The following is a 20,503-nucleotide window of genomic DNA, read 5'->3' on the forward strand; positions in this document are numbered from 1 at the left end:
TACCCAGGAGAGGCCTGTGCCGGCTCCGCGCTCCGGCTACAGCCACCATCACCTCCTCCCAATTTCCAGCAGTCAGGGCCGAAACCCATGACTACGAGGCTTGCGGAGCGAGGCCCAAAAAGATGACCCAGCCAAAGCAGCCAGCTGGGCGGGGTAAACTACCTCCTATAGGGCCTCCGGTGGGAGAACCCATGGAGGAGTTTCCCCCCGCTCTGGTGGCCAGACCGCGCCAGCAGCCCGTCAGGACCGGCAGAGTGGCTGACCGCCTGGACCCGTCCCCACGGCGCTACGAGGAGGAAGAAGAGGTAAACCTCCCTTCCTACCAGCTAGAGCCCTTTGACTGGGATTTCGTTATCGTTGACGAAGCCAGCTACGCAGACTACGAATACAACGACAACGACGAGGATGACGACAGCATGCCCCGCGGCCCTCTCGACGAGGATGACGACGGAGACATTGCAGGTCGAACAACGGCAGCAACGAGACAGCGAAGAAATGCTTAAAGATGGGTCTGACATCATGGGCATTTACAAGACGGCGGTTCTACGCTGCGGGCACGAATGGCCCCAGTCCTCAGTCAAGATAATCCAGTGGGAGGGAAGGAGCGAAGAACATCTTCCTCCCCCCCCACCTAAGAGACAGAAGCTTCCCCAAGGTAAGGGCTTCCACGACACCATTACTATGGCGTGGAGGGACCCCCTGGTGGAAGTGGAGTGCACCACCCGCAGCACCAGAGGTGTCATGGAGATGGTGGACATGAAGGCCATGGGCCTGCAGGGCATGCCGCCAATGGACAAGGCCGTGGCGGCCTACCTAGCCAACCCATCCGTCCCATGTGTCGTCCCCTTGAACAAGGACCCTGTCTTCTCCTCCAGAGCGGACAAAGAAGCAGCAAAGGTCAACAAGTGGATGCACGCCCACATGTCCTTCGTGGCCAAGGCTGTCAAGGCCGGAGCTCTCCTACAGGGATCTGCAGAGAAGCTCCTGACTGACATGGGCAACGTGTCCTCCCCAGAGGACCTCGCCGAGCTCCGCCGCCTCAACCACGAGCTGGCGTCTCTGCAGTGCGAGATAGCGGAGCACACAGGCAAGGCCCTTGTGTCCTCCGTACTACAGGAGAGAATGAGGTGGGTCAATCTAGCCCCTCTCTCAGACTCCGTTAAGAAAGACATGATAGGGGCTCCTATCTCTCCTGAGAGCCTGTTCCACGGGGTCCTAGAGAAAATGTCCGTGTCCATACAACAGGCCGAGTCCTCCACTAAGACAATGAAGGCTCTCGAACCTTTGGCTGCCCAGGCCCCTCCCTTCCGCCCTAACAAGGCTAAGAAGGCGCCATGGAAGCCCAGGACGGACAGCAAGGGACCACCCAGGAGCCAGGACCGTGGTGGGGACAGACCACAGCAGCGGGGACGTCCCAAGAGAGACGACGGCCGCCGCTCTCCCCCGCCCTACAAGAAAGACGCTCCCAGAGGACGTGGTTATGGGAATCGTAAGTGATGCGCCCGGCCGGGTCCAGAGGGGGGTCAAGGCCGCACCCCCCCTTCTTCCTACAGTTCAGAGTTCAGCACAGAGAGTAGTGGTCACGGACTTCACTCTCGAGCCACAACACAAGCGCTTCAGAGGGAATGTACAAGCAACAACTGCCTCTGTACAAGTCCCTCAAAATTTTTTGTAATGTGCAATTCACATGTGTATGTTTTCAATTCAATAAAGAAAAACAAAACAAAAAAACACAAAAAAACAACAATGAAGCGTACTCTGACGGGCACAGGCCCACATGTGGGAGGTATGACCCGCTCGTCGCAGGCCAGAGCCGTCACGCCCAATTTTCCTCTCACACTCTAACAGAGTGGAGTGGACTGAATTTTGTTCGAGCAGTGGTGCTTAGCACAACCTAACCAGGTTATCCCTTTCCAAGCTTCAATAGTCGACATTCTGACATTCCTGCAGGAGTTCCTAGACAGAGGTCTAGGCCTCTCCTCAGTGAAAACCCACCTGTCAGCCATCTCGGCTTGCCATGTGGGCGTCAACAACCAGACGATATGGAAACATCCGCTGGTAACGCAGTTTGTGAAAGGCGTACGCAGGGCATACAGGGTCAACAGACCCCTGGTCCCCTCCTGGGATCTGTCCTTAGTCCTCAGGGCCCTAACCAATGAGCCCTTCGAGCCACTGCAGACGGCTGACCTAAAGTGTCTTACTCTAAAGACGGCCCTCCTAGTCGCCCTGACGACCGCTAAGAGGGTCAGCGATCTACACGCACTCTCGACTACTCCAGAGTGCATGAGATTCGACGACAGGTCAACCAAGGTCACCATCAAAGCAAACCCAGCCTTCTTACCAAAGAACGCTTTTTCGGTTTGCGTACCGGTGGATCTACAGGCTTTCCACCCTCCCCCCTTCGCTACGGAAGAGGACAGGAGGCTGAACTGCCTCTGTCCAGTAAGAGCACTCCGCATTTACATGGACAGAACAGGCACCTCGAGGATAGGTCATATGTTCATATCCTGGGGTAACAGAACCAGGGGAAAGCCTGTCACAAAAGTCACTATCTCCAGCTGGATAGTGCAGGCCATCCGTCTGGCCTACACCACTCAGGGAGTGGAGCCCCCGCTCACGCTAAGGGCTCATTCCACGAGAGGCATGGCAGCATCCTGGGCACTCCACAAGGGGGTCTCAATCCAGGATGTCTGCACAGCGGCAAGCTGGTCCTCCTCCTCGACCTTTGCCACATACTATAACCAAGATGTGGCAGTGCCCTCCCTGGCGCACGCGGTCTTGGGAGCAGCCGCACCATAAATGGACTCCGATCAAGTCCATCCTACAGAGCCCCAGAGGGAATGAGGCAACGCCCCTCCTCCCTCTATAAAACCCAGGCTACCTGGGGCAGTCTCCGCCCTACCCCAGTTAGCCGCTCCGGGAAGACACTGACAGTCTAAAGACTGTCACCTTTCACCCTATGGGACCGGGCTACAAACCTAAGGTTTATCCCCAGCCCTTAGTTACCCCCAAGTCCTAAGACTCACTGACTAGTGCAGGATACGGGAGTTCATGAGGTCCCATAGAGCGAAGTATTTTGCGAACACAACTTAAAAGAACTTGAAGGTTACTTTAGTAACCATGGTTCTTTAAGTAAGTGAGCAAAATACTTCGCTGAACACCCTTCTGTCTTGCTCTGTGGCAGAAGGAAAAGTATGTTCATGAGTGGTTCGTGACGCAGTTGCTAGGCCTTAAATACGCCTGAGGCGCTGGGCGCCTACGTCACGAGCCTTAAACCCGCAGGACACATTAAATGTCCTGTAGGAGTTTATATTTTTTTTAAATCTGCACCTCGGCTTACGAACGGAAGCCTCCCATAGAGCGAAGTATTTTGCTCACTTACTTAAAGAACCATGGTTACTAAAGTAACCTTCAAGTGTTGTGTTGCCTCCATTTTAATTGTTTGCTTCCCTTGCTTTGTGTATATTTTGTGTGCAGCATTTTGTGACTATGACTATATATATGCTATATAAATTCAGTAAAGTTATTTTCTTTTTAATTTTCTTGATAGTCATTGTATGATACGACATCAAAATTAAATTTTCAACTGATTTTGATTGTCCATGTAGATAACCTTTTCATGAAATATTTTACTTTCTCATCAGGACATTGTAATGAGCATTACTCCAGCAATAACCCGCCTATCTCCCAGATGGGGGGCACACATTAGTCTGACGTGCACGAGTCACGACATCCCGTTAGTCCGACCGATGCGTTGCCAGTTAAAGGCCTCAAACGGACACAAAAAACGCAAGGTTATTTTAGACATGCAGACTCCTTGCATTTCTTGCATTGTTTACGTTGGTCTATTTCATTTTTTGTGCAAGCATCTACTCGCCCACTAGATGGCAGTTGGTGTATTTTATTACATGGATGCCATGCATTCATTTTTTTTAGATTGTATAAACTGTACTGAAGTCACGTGACACTTTATTTTTTGTTGAGTTGAGATGTAGTTATAACTGTATATAATGAGTTTTACACTATATCATCAATCGAAGTAGTATATACCACTGCCGATCTACAAGCTCACACCACAACAAAGTTTGACGTCCTTTGCTAGTGCTGTAATCAATGAATCATATTGCGTTCACACAGGCAGATTACAGTCTACCATTCATTGTCAAAGGAAGCCGCTAGTGGATGATCATCAGCAACGGAAAACACGTATGTAAACGGTCAAATTGACACACACTCTCTCCGCTCTAATTCCGCTGAGTTCTCGTCTGAAAAGCAGGGCTGGACTGGGTCAAAGGGCTAACATTTGGCCCAAAAACATATGAAAGCAATGGGGGCGGCCCATTCTTTGGGTGGCCCATTGCCCACTGGACATAACGTCAGTCCAGGCCTGATAATCACTGACGAGTTTGCAAAGCAGTGCTTCAAACGATGTAATTTGCATACCGATGTGAGGGGACTTAATTTAAATTACTACATAAAGAAATTATAAAAATGTATAATGTATGTGTATATATATATATATATATATATATATATATATACACATTCCTTATGCCTGAAAACATTTATCTGTTTCATAATGAACAATCTGAGAATCTCATCGGCAAATAAAGGAAAAACAGCGCCAACAGTCTGTCTTGAGAGACAACATACATAATGGATAACTACATGTATCTTTTTCGAATAACTCGATCTGTCTAATTATCAGATGCTCCTAGCCAAAGCAACATACAAAGAGCAAGGTCAGAGCATGTGCCATGACGTGTAGTCAATCAACAACAGCCTACATGAAGTGACCGAGGAGTTAGATTGCTAAGAAAGCGAGACAACACAGTCTAATAATGGCATGGCTTCCCAGTGCAATCTAGGACTTCAACGTTTTACCTTAGCTGAGATAGAGATGAAGCAGGGCAGCTAGGACTTACATATTATATAAAATTGCATTACAACTTAAACTTTTTCATAGATTTCGTAGATATCTTTGTAGAATTGTTTGACAGCACTTTCATTAGTGTTGTGTGAATTACATTTCTCGACACATCGTTTTCAGTTGATATGTTGCATCTGAATTTTCAGATATTTAAACACTTAAACCGTCAATACTTGGTAACGCAGCGTTGTCCACTTGTACATCTGCTATTATTGGCTAAGGTTCTCCTCAGAATAGGAATTCTAGTGTCATACAGAGAAAGAGAGAGCGTCATGTCACCAAGCAAGGCAAGACAATACAATATCAATATGAATTCAATTCAATTAAAAAGAGCAGTTCAGAAGAGTAATATGGCTCCCCAAAGAATGACAAGCCTCTGTCAAATATATAGGCCTACTGATACTACTGAACAACAACAAGCTACATAGGAAATACAATTTCGACACAGCCTGTGATAAAATGCCGGACGTTTACAGAAGGCTGTCATTACTCATTACTGTCATCTAATTATTTTAGTTGGAGGGGTTAGTGCATGTGGAACATGCCAGATCAAGAGAACTATTAATTATCGTCCATTTGCTTGAACCCTGTCCTCTCACTCCTTAGCCATCAGTTTAGTTCAGTTCAGCTTGTAGATTGGCTAATTCTTTGCTCTCAGCTCAGCTCAGCTCAGCTCAGCTCAGTTTATAGTTTAGTTTAGTTTAGTTGGATTGCATATAACCCCCAAATCATTCAGGTTTTCCATTGTGTGCCCTCAGGCAACAAAGTACCTTGTTGGATCTCCACAGTGCCCCTTTCATTCATAAATTGTTGAAAATGGATGAATGGATGGATGAATGAATGAATGGATGGATGGATGGATGGATGGATGGATTCATGAATTCATGAATGTCTCAATGCAATTTTGAGCTTGTAGATTGGCTATTTCTTTGCTATTGACAAAGCATAGGCCATAGGGCCTAACCCTAAGTGGTTAAAAAGTCCAGGTGGTATGGCGTTCAGTCTGTGGGGGACAGTGTTTTGACGCAGGCCTACCTTCTCCTTGGTCTCCAGGCTTTCTGGGTCGACTCGTCTCATGAAGTTGGTCTCTGTGCTGACGTAATAGTCTCCCCTGTACTTCACAAAATTCACACTGGCGTTGTCGGTCGGCTCTGTTCACAGGTACAGAACATTTTTTCAGAGTTTCAATGTTTACTCACATAGCACTTTTGGTGGCAACATTATTTTGTAATTATTCACTGTTACACAGTTATTCACTCAGTCCAGTCCTATCTGTACAAAACAAACATTAACCACACTTTTACTTAAAGGACACCTTCACCATCATATTAATTTAATTGTTCCTCAATAATGCTCATTATAATAATGGTACCATTTTTGTCTACTCACTCTGTCACTGAGAGGTCGGATATGGACAGTTCAGAAACTCTGCCACCAGTGACAATGGGTAATCCAATCGTCCAAGCTAATAGAAACTGCAGGCTTTCTATTCCTGGAAAGTTAGCATGCTATAATGTAAGCCATTGTTCTTGTGTTCATACAAATTTAAATGGAGTTGGTGCAACATACAGTATTTTCAGGAGGAAGACCATGCTTTCAAGATAAGATCGTTGGTTACCTCTGCCACCTATTTCATGCTAATTCCTTTCCCAGGCCTGCCTCAGGTATCGAGCTCAATCAATTTCTCCACAGCTACAGTTAACTCCACCATTTAACTCCTCACTCATTCATCCAGGCCCCTCGGATCCTCCCACTCATCCTTCCCCCCACCCGCCTTCATCCTCATGTCCCCTTCCCCCTCATATCATACATCAGGGATGGGCAACTTTGATGATGGAGAGGGCCACTATATTTTCACACTCACTCCAGAGGGCCATATATTATCTACAAGCTCAAAACGCGTCGCGCTGTGACACAATTTGAGCTTGTAGATCGGCTATTTTTTGCTATATTCAAATTGAAATCTTGAATTATTTCTTTCTATCTTTGAGTTTGAATCCTGAAAATTAACATTTTTATGTCATTTCAAATGCCTTAATTATACTTGTGTTGAGCATTGAGCTACTAATTTAGACTTAAGTAATTAAAGCAGGTCATATTTGCATGTTGTGGAATTGTAAACAGCTGAAACCAATATTATATCAGTAGCCTATTCTGACATTAACCTGAGGGCCACATTAAGTGAAGGTGGGGGCCGCATGTGCCCCCCGGGCCGCCAGTTGCCCACCCCTGTACATACATGCACGTCTAATGCCATTCATATGCATCTAATTTCTATCATTCCTTCTCATGTTCCACTTCTCTTCTAAATAAATGCTAAACCATGTTAAACGATGTTCGATTGAATGCGTGGTCTGTACTAGTGAAATACGAAAAAAAAAAAATGTAATAAAAAACCTGCCTTATCATTCTGAATGTCACTGGTATAGGCAAGTTTGAACTGTCCACAGCCCTCCTATGAGGGCTGTTAAGACCTCCGTTAGTCCAACCGAATACTAACACTATCCCAAACCTAGCCCTGAAACATGACCGTCATGATTATGACGCTCGTGAAGTATGAGCGTCATGTGAACCATGGATATCCCAAACCCTAACCCACAGACTGAGCAGATTATTTATTTATCATGAGCATTTGGTGAGGACAAATTATGTGAAGATGTGCTGAAAATGTTATTTTTGAAACATTGTTTTTTTTTTTTTCTTAAAAGATCTAAGATATAGATCTTAGAAGAACTACTGATTTAGAAGGCATTCGTAGAAAACTGGCAGTATATATATCTTCCAGCCACTGCACACTTCTCTCTTAGAAAAGATCAGCACAATGAAGGGCCTTGCAAACGTGAAGCGAGAAACGCAGGCGTAAAAAACCCCAAAGCTAAACAGAATCCAGGTCTGGTGGTGAGTCGCGGGCGTGTGCACGTAACGAGCACGCGTGCAACAAATGCACGGGACCGCGCTCACGTAAATACGCTTGCGTTGTCGCACCGCGACTTCTCTGAGCAAAAACGCAGGTCTCATTGAAAATGAACTATAGGCGCGTTTTATCACTTCCCGTTTGCAAGGCCCTTGAAACATCTCATTCAGGTTAGGACTTTTTCTATGGACCATGAGTCTTCAATAAAGACATTCGTTCATTCATTCATTCATTCATGCTGCTGTAAAGTCTGTACACAATACAGCTGCGGGCAGAAACCTTGTATCTCCATTTATTTTGTTTTGCAAATGATTGTCCTCAGTTTGTTGTAAAAGAAAAGAGCGTCTCACTGTGTGGGTTTTATACATATTCAGTTCACAGGATAGCAGTACACAGTGCACACCATAATAGGTACAAAAATACCCATCTTTATTCAGCTGACAGCATTTCAATCCTGTTGTGGATCTTCATCAGGTCATGTGATGATGCAGCACCGATATTTTCTTCAGGGAATATTATCAGAAAAATGTCCATCTGCGAATGAATTCCTTACCAAATGTATTCCATAATGTGTTTTGTAAAGGTGTCTACTACTGTCTACTAACACATCTCACAAAGTCACATGTGTAAACTTGCCATATGCATTATGCAGACAAGTATCATGTGAGGCAGAAAATAATCATTGGGCTAAAACATCATGACCTGGAAAAGTGTCTATGGCCGTTTTTAGCCCAAGGAGTGTTTCTTGTGCAAAACGAATGGTTGCAATGGATTCAGAAACATGAAAAACCCCTAGTTTGACCCCTCACATGTTACTTAAAGCTGAATTGCATTTTGTTAATATATAGGTTAATAATGGTACCCCAACTTTAAGCAGCTGTAACAGATTCCCCCAGGGAAACTGAATTTAATTCTTTGTGATTTATGTGTTACTATACTTACTATAGATACCTTTGCAAATAAACACATTGGTGAAGAAATGTATTGGTAAGGAATTTATTCTCAGATGTTTTTGATATGCCTTATAAGGATGTACCCCGATTGTCTGACACCCACTTTGTGCTACCCCCACAGTCACTGCCGGTGTGACACAACACCCCTAAGTGACCTAAATGGGACTAGGCGTTCATAAAAATTAGGAATACTCGACCAATTAAAAACATTTACTTTGTTATTTCCTTTATCACCAGACAAAACATATTATTGCCCTGTCTAGGTTTGGGGACTACCCTTTTCTTTTTCTTTTTTTCTATTTCTTAATTTCCCCCCTTTTTTTCTCCTATTTTTTCATAATAATAATAATTATTATTATTTCAACTCGTCCCATATTCACTATCACAGAATAACAAATTAATATTTTATAAATATTATAGATTTTCTTTTAGAAACAATGCATAATTATTATAAACAAGAGCTTGTGGCTAAAATAATAACTACATAGGATCCATTGGAACATTTCCTGAAAAGTATCCGTATTGGACGTACAGGGTTTCCACCCGACATGGCCGAAATACAGGACACAAAGTTGCCGAGGACACAAGTTGCATTCAAACATTTCCTTTTCTCTGGCCACCTCCTGCTTTGCCTGAATCGCCTCCGGTAAACAGTATAGTGCAGTCTTGTCTCGTTGTTACTGTCGACTCTCACAATTGCATTGTTTAATAATGCATTTAGCATTGCCTGTGCTATTAGATTGCAACTCAACTATCCCATGCGCACAGACATGGCAGTGGTGTAACGTAAAAAGTACATGTCCTCAAGTACTGTACTTCAGTACAAATTTGATTTTGCTTTCAATGTTTCCTTTTTTATATTCTATACTCTTACTGTTATTACAGAACATACATTACCACCCATTATCAGTTCTGAACCAAAATCCGAACTTGGCTTACCGATAACAAACTCTCACTACATCTCACAAAAACAGAATCCATTATTTTTGGGTCCAAACATGCTCTCAGTAAAGTAAATGTAAATGATTTTAAGGTCAGAGTTGACTACATAGTAATCTCCAGCAAAGAAGAGATTACTTAAACTGAGGTGAAAGCATGGCAACAAGGGTAATAATAAAAAATAAATAAACCAAAGAACAATATTTCTGGGCAGAACAAACGTACTCTCAAGACTCTAGCTGGAGGCGTGGAGCCCTAATTCAGCCCTCCTTATATGCTTGTACCTCTTGGTTCTCAAACATTTCAATGACAATTTCACTAAAAACTCCAAACCTCCCAAAACAAACTAATTCGACTACATCTCGGCCTGGGGCCATGACCCATCCTTTAGCAAACCATTTTGATAGTCTAGCGTGGTTCCGGGTAGAAAACATTGGGATTGACATTTAAAATTGTAAATGCAGCTTTGCCCTCTATGCCCTCAGTAGCCGCATACCTGACTAACTATATACCTCAATAAAGTGAGCGACTCCCACAGCCACAATACAAGAGGAAGCGAGAACAACGATCTGGTACCACCCGCTTTCAAAACAAACACAGGCAAATTCTCCTTCTACAGCACTGCCACCCAAGTGTGGAATGCCCTGACTCTATCCCTCCCTGCAAATCACTGGTGTCCTTTAAAACAGAAAATCCACCTTTAAGCATGCCAAAGGGAGAGGAAATTATTTCTCCGTCCTTAGTCAAGTGACTACCCTCCACCTCCTTATAGACTGACACCAAGCTAGACAGGAACGCCCATAAACGTCACATCCGGTTTTAGCCCCGGGTAAGAATTTTCTATGGCTACCAATGCAACTTGGTCCAATCCTTAATCACATTATGGACAAACATCTATGCCGATAATATCTAACTTGCGGAGGTAGCGTGCCTTGTCCACGGGCAACAGATCTTTCAACGTATGGCATTGCAAATACGTTTGATAATCGCTACTCCACGCAATATTGTTTTGGAAATGCCGCAAATTGCATTGCAGTGAACGAGAGCAAATCACAACTTCCCCCGGGGGTGGGCGGAGTCACAGCTTGACGCTCTGAATAGTGAATACACGCCGTGGTGTCAGTGTATAACCCCCTTCATTTTTCAACTTTTTGTGACGATTTGAAGATTTGTTCTTATTTTTCATGTCATAAATATGAATTGAATACCCATGACCTGAATGGAAACAAGACCGCAAAGGACTTTTTTCGGTGATCCCTTTGGACGTGTGTTTGACCGTACTCTGTACTGATTACATTTCTGCCAATAAAGTATTCAATCAATCAAACTTCAGCTATTGAATTTTTTTTTAAAGTAAAATCTTGAATAACATATATATTTTATTTATATATATATATTATTTTTTATAAATTATTTAGATTGTGTTTTTTCTACTCAGTCTGTGTCTCATAGGAAGGCTGTGGGCAGTTCAGAAACCCGTCCACCAGTGACATCATCGATGGTGAATCCAAGCTAATAGAAACGGCAGGATTTCTTTTCCTGAAAAGTTGCAATGCAAACGTTGAAGCCATCGTTCTCGCGATAATACAAATCTAAATATATTTTAAAACAAATCTTGTTTAAAAAAAAAAATCTGCCTAATGATGATGTCACTGTTGGACGGGTGTCCGAACTGCCCAAAGCCCTCCTATGAGACACAGACTGAGTAGGAAAAAATTGTGGTGTTTTATCATGAACATTAGTGAGGACCAATTATATGAAGAGATGTTGAAAAGTGGTGAAGTGGTCCTTTAAACCATTTAGCCCCCAGAATCCATATTCCAGGGAAAATCTTTGCGGAAAATAGCACATCTACAAAGTTTATATACATACTGGGCATCTTGAAGCGTGAGAAGAAGCGAGCGAAGATGTTCTTGCAGGGGTCGGGCAACGCCATGGTTCCGAACTCGGACACGGCGATGCGGTTGGCCTCAGAGTTGAGCACGTAGGAGTCGCTGCGCAGGAAGCGGCTGCTGTACGTCACCTCGCCGTTGCACAACTGGAAGCGGTGCATCAACGCCATGCCGTCGAACCAGTGGGTGTATCTGTGGACATGGGTAGGACAGTGGTTACGCCCCACCCTGACAAGCATTGGTATTGTATAGGATAATGTTGTATAGGATAATTGTTCTAATAATTATTGTGAAAATATAGCCGATCTACAAGTTCGGCTATTTTCAAATTGTTTGCCTCTTTATTATAATAGGCTCCCTGGGTGGTCACGTACTGTAGGAGACCACAGTTACTCAAACCAGTGGGTGTATACCTGTGGACATGGATGAGACCAGTGTCAGCCACTTAAGCCCTACAAACCTAAATAATACAATCAACAATAGCTGATCTACAAGCTCACAACACATCTATCTCATCAAGGCATGTTTAAAAAACGTAGAATTTGTTACATTTTGAAAAAAACATGTTTTTGTTTCCCTTTGGCTTTTCAGAAAAGGTCTGTGTCATTTTTGTTTTTAGCCAGTGAGGACAGAGTTCAGGACCTCGGACAGTGCCACTGCCTTGGCATGCCCTGAAAAGTACATTCGTATAAAAATTGCAGATAAGCTCATCGCTATGAGTTTGTAGATCTGCTATTTATTTAAAAAAAAAGTACAAATCTTTGAATATATATTTTTATAGTGAACATTTTTAACTCAAATCTTTGCTTCTGGGGTTCCCTGGAACAAAAATATGTTGACATAAGGCCTGGGCCGTGGCTCAGCGGTCCAGGCACCTTCACTAAGTAAGCCAGCGTGTCGCGAGTTCCAGTCCCGATCCCGACAAACTTCTCTGCGTGTCCTCCCCCCATCTCTCTCCCCCTTTCTTACTGTCAAATAAAGGCAAATAATATTTTGACATGGGGGTCACCGGCCAAATACATATGTCAGCCTCAGGTCTCAATGGGCTACGTTGGTGTCTTTGGTGGGAGGAGGGCCATGTTCCTACTTGTCATCCCCAAACTCGAACTTGGCGGGCCCATTCCTGAGGAAGCTGCCGTTGACCCAGGAGGGGATGTGGCCCGTGATGTGGGTGGGGATGGGGCTGGGGGACTCCTCACAGGTCTTCACCAGGGAGGCCAGGCTCTCCAGACCCTGGGCCTGGGGACACCTCTGTCTGCTGCCCACTGGGGAGAGGGTGCAAAAGTTAATCCATCTAATAATTGATTATGAAAAAATAGTTGATAATCAATTTTCATTGGTGTGTGTGTGTGTGTGTGTGTGTGTGTGTGTGTGTGTGTGTGTGTGTGTGTGTGTGTGTGTGTGTGTGTGTGTGTGTGTGTGTGTGTGTGTGTGTGTGTGTGTATATAGCCTATATGTGATGACCCATCCTGTTTGTGTCTGGTATTAAGACTGTTCTCTGTTCATGTGCAGGAGGAGGAGACCAGCCTGCAGGGGTGTGCCTAGATGAGGAGGCACACCTGACTCCAATTTGGCTCAGGAGTATTTAAGCAGGCTGGTCAAGGCCATTCTTCCTCTCTCTCCTGCCTAGGAAACAATGCTTGTTCTTTACTCCTTTGAGTTAGTTTTGATCTAAGTTGCTGCACCTCCTCATACACTATACTTTCACACATCCACACATGCACTACACTACTGATCCAACTGATGACTCACACCCCACTGTCACCGTAAAATATACTTTGTTTGATTAGTTTCAAATAAATACATGTTTTTGACATTTACTCCTGTGTGTCGTCTCCCATATTTGTCATGGTTAACTCTGTTAATGACAATACACACACCCATGACAATTGGTGTGAGAATTGGGTTGTATAATCATGAAACATGGTAGGCTACATAGGTGATTAAGGAAGATAAAACGGATAAGGAGCAACCCATGTGCCGATATGTCGTAGTAAGAAAAACACCTCACACACGCATATACACAGAGGAGTATTGTGACACATTACCCACACACATTCACACCATCGCGGTTCTGTGCTGTGATTTTTTTTATAGCCATGGGATTGATTGTGTGTGTGTGTGTGTGTGTGTGTGTGTGTGTGTGTGTGTGTGTGTGTGTGTGTGTGTGTGTGTGTGTGTGTGTGTGTGTGTGTGTGTGTGTGTGTGTGTGTGCGTGTGTGTGTGTGCAGTTCATGAGCAGGTCAGGGGACTGTTATCTACTCACTAACAGTGGAGTTATGAATTATAATTCACTCTCTATTTCAAGACAACATGTCAAGCCCAGCCAAGTTTTTTCATTATTGTATTATATTAATTAAATTTGTACTGTTTTGTGGTTAATTTAAGTTTAGTTCTGATTCGTTTTTTAAAGCGGGTTTGCTAATTTATTATTACTAAAGTCTTTGTTTAAATTTAGTTTATATTATATCTTTTGTAGTATGAATTATTAGTCAGTGCAAGATGTATTCGTGTTTTCATCCACGGCCTGATCGCCACTTTCCCCTGTTTCTTTTTGGCTTGTTGTTCCTTCATGAAAATAACGACACACACCTCGACACCTGTGCTACTATGCACACCTGTGGGCTAACTCCAGGGCCTTAGACCAGGGAGCCATGAGGGTCTTTAGAGTTATACTGTAATAATCTATACAAAGTAGTAGCTATAGTAACTAGTATCTAAGTTTTCAAATAATTGTAGTGGAGTAAAAAGTACAATATTTGCCTCTGAGATGTAGTGGAGTATAGACATTTGAAATTCTGTATTTAAGTCCGACGTCATTTTGTAGTGCTACGTTACGTCCGGGTCCAAGTGGCACCAGCTCCCGTCCGCATCTCATTGTAAATAGAATATCTAAACGTGTGAATCTTTTCACAATGACGTTATTTTTCAGAAAGGAAGCCATTGGGGGTTAAAAAGCGTCTTAATGCTTCCAACTCGAGTAGAATTATTAAAGTTCTTTAGTGTCCATTACAAAGAAACTATACGACGAGGAGACAACAAAGACTATTATTATCATTATTATTGAAGGTGGTAACAGTCCATTTGTTCAGTACAATATTTCAGGGGCATATTTAGAATGTGTGCAGGGTTGAGTATGTTGAATCTAGTTTGCATTAATGAGGATTTAGTTGACACAATGACATAAAATGGTGATAGTATTCAGTGTGGGGCAGACGGCCTGTCACAGCCATATTTGGGAAACCAGTAGCTTTGTTGTTGCAAGGAAAGCGGTAAAATGAGACTTTCGTGGTTGTTTTCGTCTCAGATTTAGTCCGACGTTGGGACACCGTCTATGGGGAAACAAAAGCGACAAAAAAATTGGACCCGGAAGTATCTCTGGAGGGGGCGCTCACGTCACGGCTAAAATACTGAATAAAAAAAAATACACCTCCGAATTGAATTTGAGTGTAGTACTTGAGTACATGTAGCCTACTTATTCTTTACACCACTGGTCACATGGCATTAGGGCGATGTTCCTTCTATCTGTCATATCTTTCACAGTGAGTACTGAAGACCCCTGGTCATTACCTATTATCACCACATGTGATATACAGGTGGTAAAATATACAAGCCATGCAGTATCGTATATACTGATTGCATGGTTCTCAAACTTTTTCTGTCCAAGGACCCCCCCACCCAAATGCATTATATTCGGCTGCGGACCCCTGATCTAAACATATTCGCACACATATGGCGACGATATATGGGAATAAATGTGAATTTAGATTACAGTTTGTGATCGGTTGCTTTCCCATTCATGCAGTAGACTATTACGACAATGGAACACTGTAATGATACTGTTACATAAAATAATAATATCAATCTCCTTCTGTTATATCTGGATGCCTTCATATCATATACCAGAACATAATTATGACACACGGAACTAAACCTTGTAACCATGTATTCCAATGACTCTAAAAATGTCAGCAACCCCATGAACCCCGCGTTCAGGCACGGACTGTATTGAATTATACAGACTTATACAGACAGAATTATACAATGCACACAGGTTTCTAATGTCAAGTTAACATCCGCGGCTAGAGAGCCAGAACTTTATAGGTTAGGGTTCCAGTGACTACAGGGCGATACAGACCAAGACTATCATAGATACGAAAGCAAGAGTTAGACTCGAGGAAATACATTATGAAGGTCTTTATCCAAGGCTAATATTGAGGGATATACAGTATTAGTAAAAAAAAATGAAATGGCACATTTACACGCTCACAATTCATATGCACACGCTGTGAGCTTGTATATCTACTATCTTTGCTATTTTTGTGTGATACTGTAATAGTATGACAAAGTAGGGCATACATTTATGACAAAAAAACAAACAAAATAACATAAAAAGTTGAAATATGGAGATACAAGGTTTCTGCCAGACAGCGACAAATTGAAACTACTGGCTATTAAACCATGTTGGGGCTTTTTATCACTTCGGTTCTCTGAAAAAAGTTCTCTGAAAAAAGAAAAAAAAGCTGTTTAACACTACGAAGTCTGAAAAAATTTCACTACTACTCAGTCGGCTGAACGGTCAAGGGGACCGTGTTTTTGGTGCGATTTGATTGGCCACTCTCTCCCCCACACGTCCCTCTCCAGCTGGAGAAGACATTGTTCAAGCCTGCATCCCATTTCCAACGAATTAAATCATAATATGTTTCTTAACACATGTTTTCACTCCTAAAATGTATAAAACTAATAATAGGCCTACATGTGAAAAATATATATTTTAACGTTGCCCGTTAGTACTATATTGCAACATGCCTTTTGTTGTTCTTTTTTTTCCTTCCAAAAGAGCAAAGATCACTTGTCTTTTCTTGTGTGTTATCGATGTAATTAATATATGTGACCCCACGCGATGTACAGACTGCTTGACTAGGCATGTAAACATGACATAATTGTATTAATGTTTAAGTGTAATGATGTTATTGACCGGATTGTCCGTAGTCCTCCAGCCGTTAGCTTACAGTTGCTAATATTATAAGCTAACAACATTACTAAAGCCAATGTATTGCATTAAATGCGGCCTGTCCGCGGTAAATTACTTATACAAGTGAGTCGCGTTATATCTACCTAAATTACCAGCCAAAGTACATTCCAAATAAACAATTATTAGCCACGTTATGTTGTTATATCAGTTTAATTAATAAAAACATCGTTCAGAATACGGCCGTTAGCACTGTGAATTCAACATCCGGTGAGGAGAGGATACGGATCGTGTATGTGTTGTGTATGGAAATCAGCGCATACGGATGTACCGGATGTAAGCCTTGCACACTAAATGCACACTAAATAGCCTTGCTAAATAGCCTTGCACACTAAATAGAAAGCCTGCAGCCTGGTGATACAAAAAATAAACTCCACACGTGAAATGCCACTGCATGTTGAGGAGAAACCCCAGCTCAGCTGCTGTTTATAACATCGAGCAGTTATTGAATTCATGAACATTTACATGCTTCCCTGAGAGGGAGAGAGAGAGAGAGAAAAAGGAAAGTTCCACGGATCTGGTCGCTTGCAGAAAAGTTTACAGATAAAGAAGGAGCTGAACTATTTTGACTGACAAAGAGCTGGCGATATTTAGCCTATATGCCAGAATAGGCTGTGGCTGTGCTGTGAAACAAATTCATCCACAGCAGCAGGCCTACATACGTTCCACGTCGCTTGCAGAAAGAACTGTTCTTTTGACTGACAAAACATTTAGCGGTTCGGGAGGTCTATCTGGTTGGAATTATTCCAAACACTTTTTATTTTGTATCGCGCATCGGCAAGCGTTCTCGCTTCATGGAAAGTAAATGTCGGGTCGAGTCTAACCGAGCATTCAATAATAATAATAATAATAATAATAACAATGATAATCATTGTATTCATATTCCTATTATCTTATCAAAATAATAAACAAATTCCAAGTTAATTAACCATCCAAACGTATATGATTTAATTCGTTGGACATGGAATGCAGGCTTGAACAACAACAACATCTCCAGCTGTCTGTTTGTGTGCTCTTTTTTTCTCCACCTTTTTTCTTTAGATCATAACTCGCTCATTTTTTGCTCATTTAAAAAAATTCAAAATACCATGTAAACTATGGAATTGGGGCTTTCATTTGGTATATAAGGCGCTATATAAGGCGCTCTCTACGAAACGATATCAAGTGAAAAGGAAATGTCGGGGAATCACCATTAACGTCACCATTATCAAGCAGCGCAAACAAAAGACGAGAGGGGGAGAAAGGGTGACGGCGGTCGATTGGGCCGATTATAGTCAGACTGAGTAAGAGATATATGCCTAAAATCATATTTACAAAACGTTTCAAATGGAAAAAAAAACAGAGATGATTTCAATCGAATATTTAGACAAAGTCATGCAAGGGGAACTTTCTCTGGACTCCATGGGCTAAGAAAATAAACGTTGAAATCTCAAATTCGGTCAGAACGGCTGCTCAGACTTCCTAGTGTTAATGAAACATTTGTGCAAATTCTCTCACCACCTTTTCTCCAAGACCAGACCTTGGAGGAAAGCACAACAAGTGCCAGTGACTTAATGCAATAATACTGCAGCTGAAATAGATCTATGCTATTTCTCGTGGGGATTGGTTATATGAAATACAACTATATAACACATTACGAACTGCAGCACTGGAGAATTAAGAGAATGGGGAAACAATAAACAAGTATAAAAAGTGATAAAAATCACTCCAGAATAGCCGAGGCATAGTAGTTTTCTGTGTGTGTGTGTGTGTGTGTGTGTGTGTGTGTGTGTGTGTGTGTGTGTGTGTGTGTGTGTGTGTGTGTGTGTGTGTACGAGCGTGCATGCGTGGGCCTGTGGGTGGGTTGGGTGGCTAATGTGTTGGGTGCAAGTGTACGTGCCTTTACAGTGCGTGCATGAGTGCGTGCGTGCGTGCTTGTTTGCTTGTTTGTGCATATGCGAGTGTTTGTCTTTGTTGGGCAGCATAATTGAGTCAGTCACTAGAGTCAGTCAACCATGCATTTTACAATGAGCAGAGTGATATAATCCAAGCCGCCATAAAGCACTGCAGCTCTAAGAAAATAAACTCTGTATGGACTTCAGATAACCTGACCTCCCCCATACAAACGCCAGTCATTTGTTACATAAAACATTATGTCATACTAAACACTAATTATAGGTTCAATATTTCTAGACTTAATATTACACAGTAAAATCCTCAGAGTTATTTTGATTCAGAGGAGCGTGCAAATCATTTATTTTTCTTCACATTTGCATGCTCCTCTGAGACGAAATCATTTACAAAATAACACTGATTGCGTTGACCACATTGGAAACAAGTCCCCAGGACATTTTCGTGTTGTCCTTTTTGTTTTGAATGTCTTATCGTGCTATGTGCTATTTATATTTCTGACTAATCAATCAATCAATCAATCAATCAATCAATCAATCAATCAATCAATCAAAAATATTTCAGCAATATTCAGAATGACAACTTATTCTGATCGCTTTGCTTTGGTTGGTTCGTCTCTGGTTGGAAAATCAACTTAAAGCTACTATCTTTCCTCTTCTACCCGGGATTTCAATGTGGTTTCCTGTGCAAATGCTGACTTTGAGCTGAGATCCTGTGTCGAGGTGAGACATGACCTTTGAGACATGATTTAAATATCTCAGGGACACAAAATACAACCACCCCAATTGTACAAGTTACATTGTGTTAACATACTCTACCATACAGATTGTATGAGTTATATTATATTATTATTAACATACTCTAACATACAGATTGCATTTAAGTTGTGAGTTAAGAATCAGTTGGAATCTCTGATCGGATCATCGGAATGATTTCATTCTGAATTAAATGAAGATTATTGTCCTTAGAAACGCAGTTAGTGAGGATTTGTTTTTTATAAGATTAAACGTCCTGAGCTAAGGCAACATACAGCATGGACTAAAGAGCCACACGCACACGCACACACACACACACACACACACACACACACACACACACACACACACACACACACACACACACACACACACACACACACACACACACACACACACACACACACACACACACACACCACACACACACACACATCAAACACACACACACACACACACACACACACACACACACACACACACACACACACACACACACACACACACACACACACACACACACACACTCACCACACTGGGCTTGGGAGGCTGTGGTCTTGGACATGGCTGGTGGTCCCTGTGGATTTTGTTCAGACACGCAGAGTGGATATACATACAATCAAACTCCCACAATGCAGAGGAGTCAATGAACTTTGAGCCCTATATAGTCACCATGCCAAGCCCAGGCCTAGCAGCACTACAGTTGTAAAACAAAGGGGAAGAAAAGAGAAAATACAAAACAAAAAGAAAAGAAAAGAGAAAACAAAAAGAAAATAAACATTACCATTACAGCGATTCCGTTTAGAGCAGACAAATTCTTCAGCTCATCTTATTCGTTACTGTCCTCTTGCCGGTCAAGAGGACAGTAACGAAAAAAGTTTAAAAAGAAAGTTACTATTATGTAGTAACTTTTTGTGTAAATTAAGTGCCCACTTGATCATACTACAATCCCACAAAAGCCTCAATAGTAGCAGATCCACAAGTAGAAAGGCCTATGCTGCTTTTGCATTTTTTTTAATTTTAATCCAGAAAAGTAACAGTTATGGACATAACAGGTTTCCACCCGACAGAGACGATATGTGACCTCTAATATGGCTCTAAATAGAGCACCAAAGCCTGACGTCATTATCGCTAGAGGGCGCTAAGTCCACGGGTTTGTGTATTTTTTGTTTAAATTTGTGTTATATTCCCCATAGTG

The 20,503-nt window shown here is 42.5% G+C and overlaps 1 protein-coding gene across 1 annotated transcript in view; it reads right to left on the reverse strand.

Moving 5' to 3' along the window:
- Positions 1-19,870, reverse strand: part of bco2l (beta-carotene 15, 15-dioxygenase 2, like) — a gene marked incomplete at both ends in the record, with an annotated part of 45,230 nt that extends 25,360 nt beyond the window's left edge. Inside the window, 5 exons of the mRNA XM_083783403.1 lie at positions 5,966-6,081; positions 11,609-11,820; positions 12,716-12,893; positions 19,212-19,262; positions 19,837-19,870. Coding sequence (XP_083639529.1) covers positions 5,966-6,081; positions 11,609-11,820; positions 12,716-12,893; positions 19,212-19,262; positions 19,837-19,870 — 591 coding nt within the window. The remainder of the gene's footprint in view (positions 1-5,965; positions 6,082-11,608; positions 11,821-12,715; positions 12,894-19,211; positions 19,263-19,836) is intronic.
- Between the last annotated feature and the right edge of the window lie 633 nt (positions 19,871-20,503).

The sequence above is a fragment of the Protomyctophum parallelum genome (genome assembly GCF_964188405.1).
Source record: "Protomyctophum parallelum genome assembly, chromosome: 15".
NCBI lineage: Eukaryota > Metazoa > Chordata > Actinopteri > Myctophiformes > Myctophidae > Protomyctophum > Protomyctophum parallelum.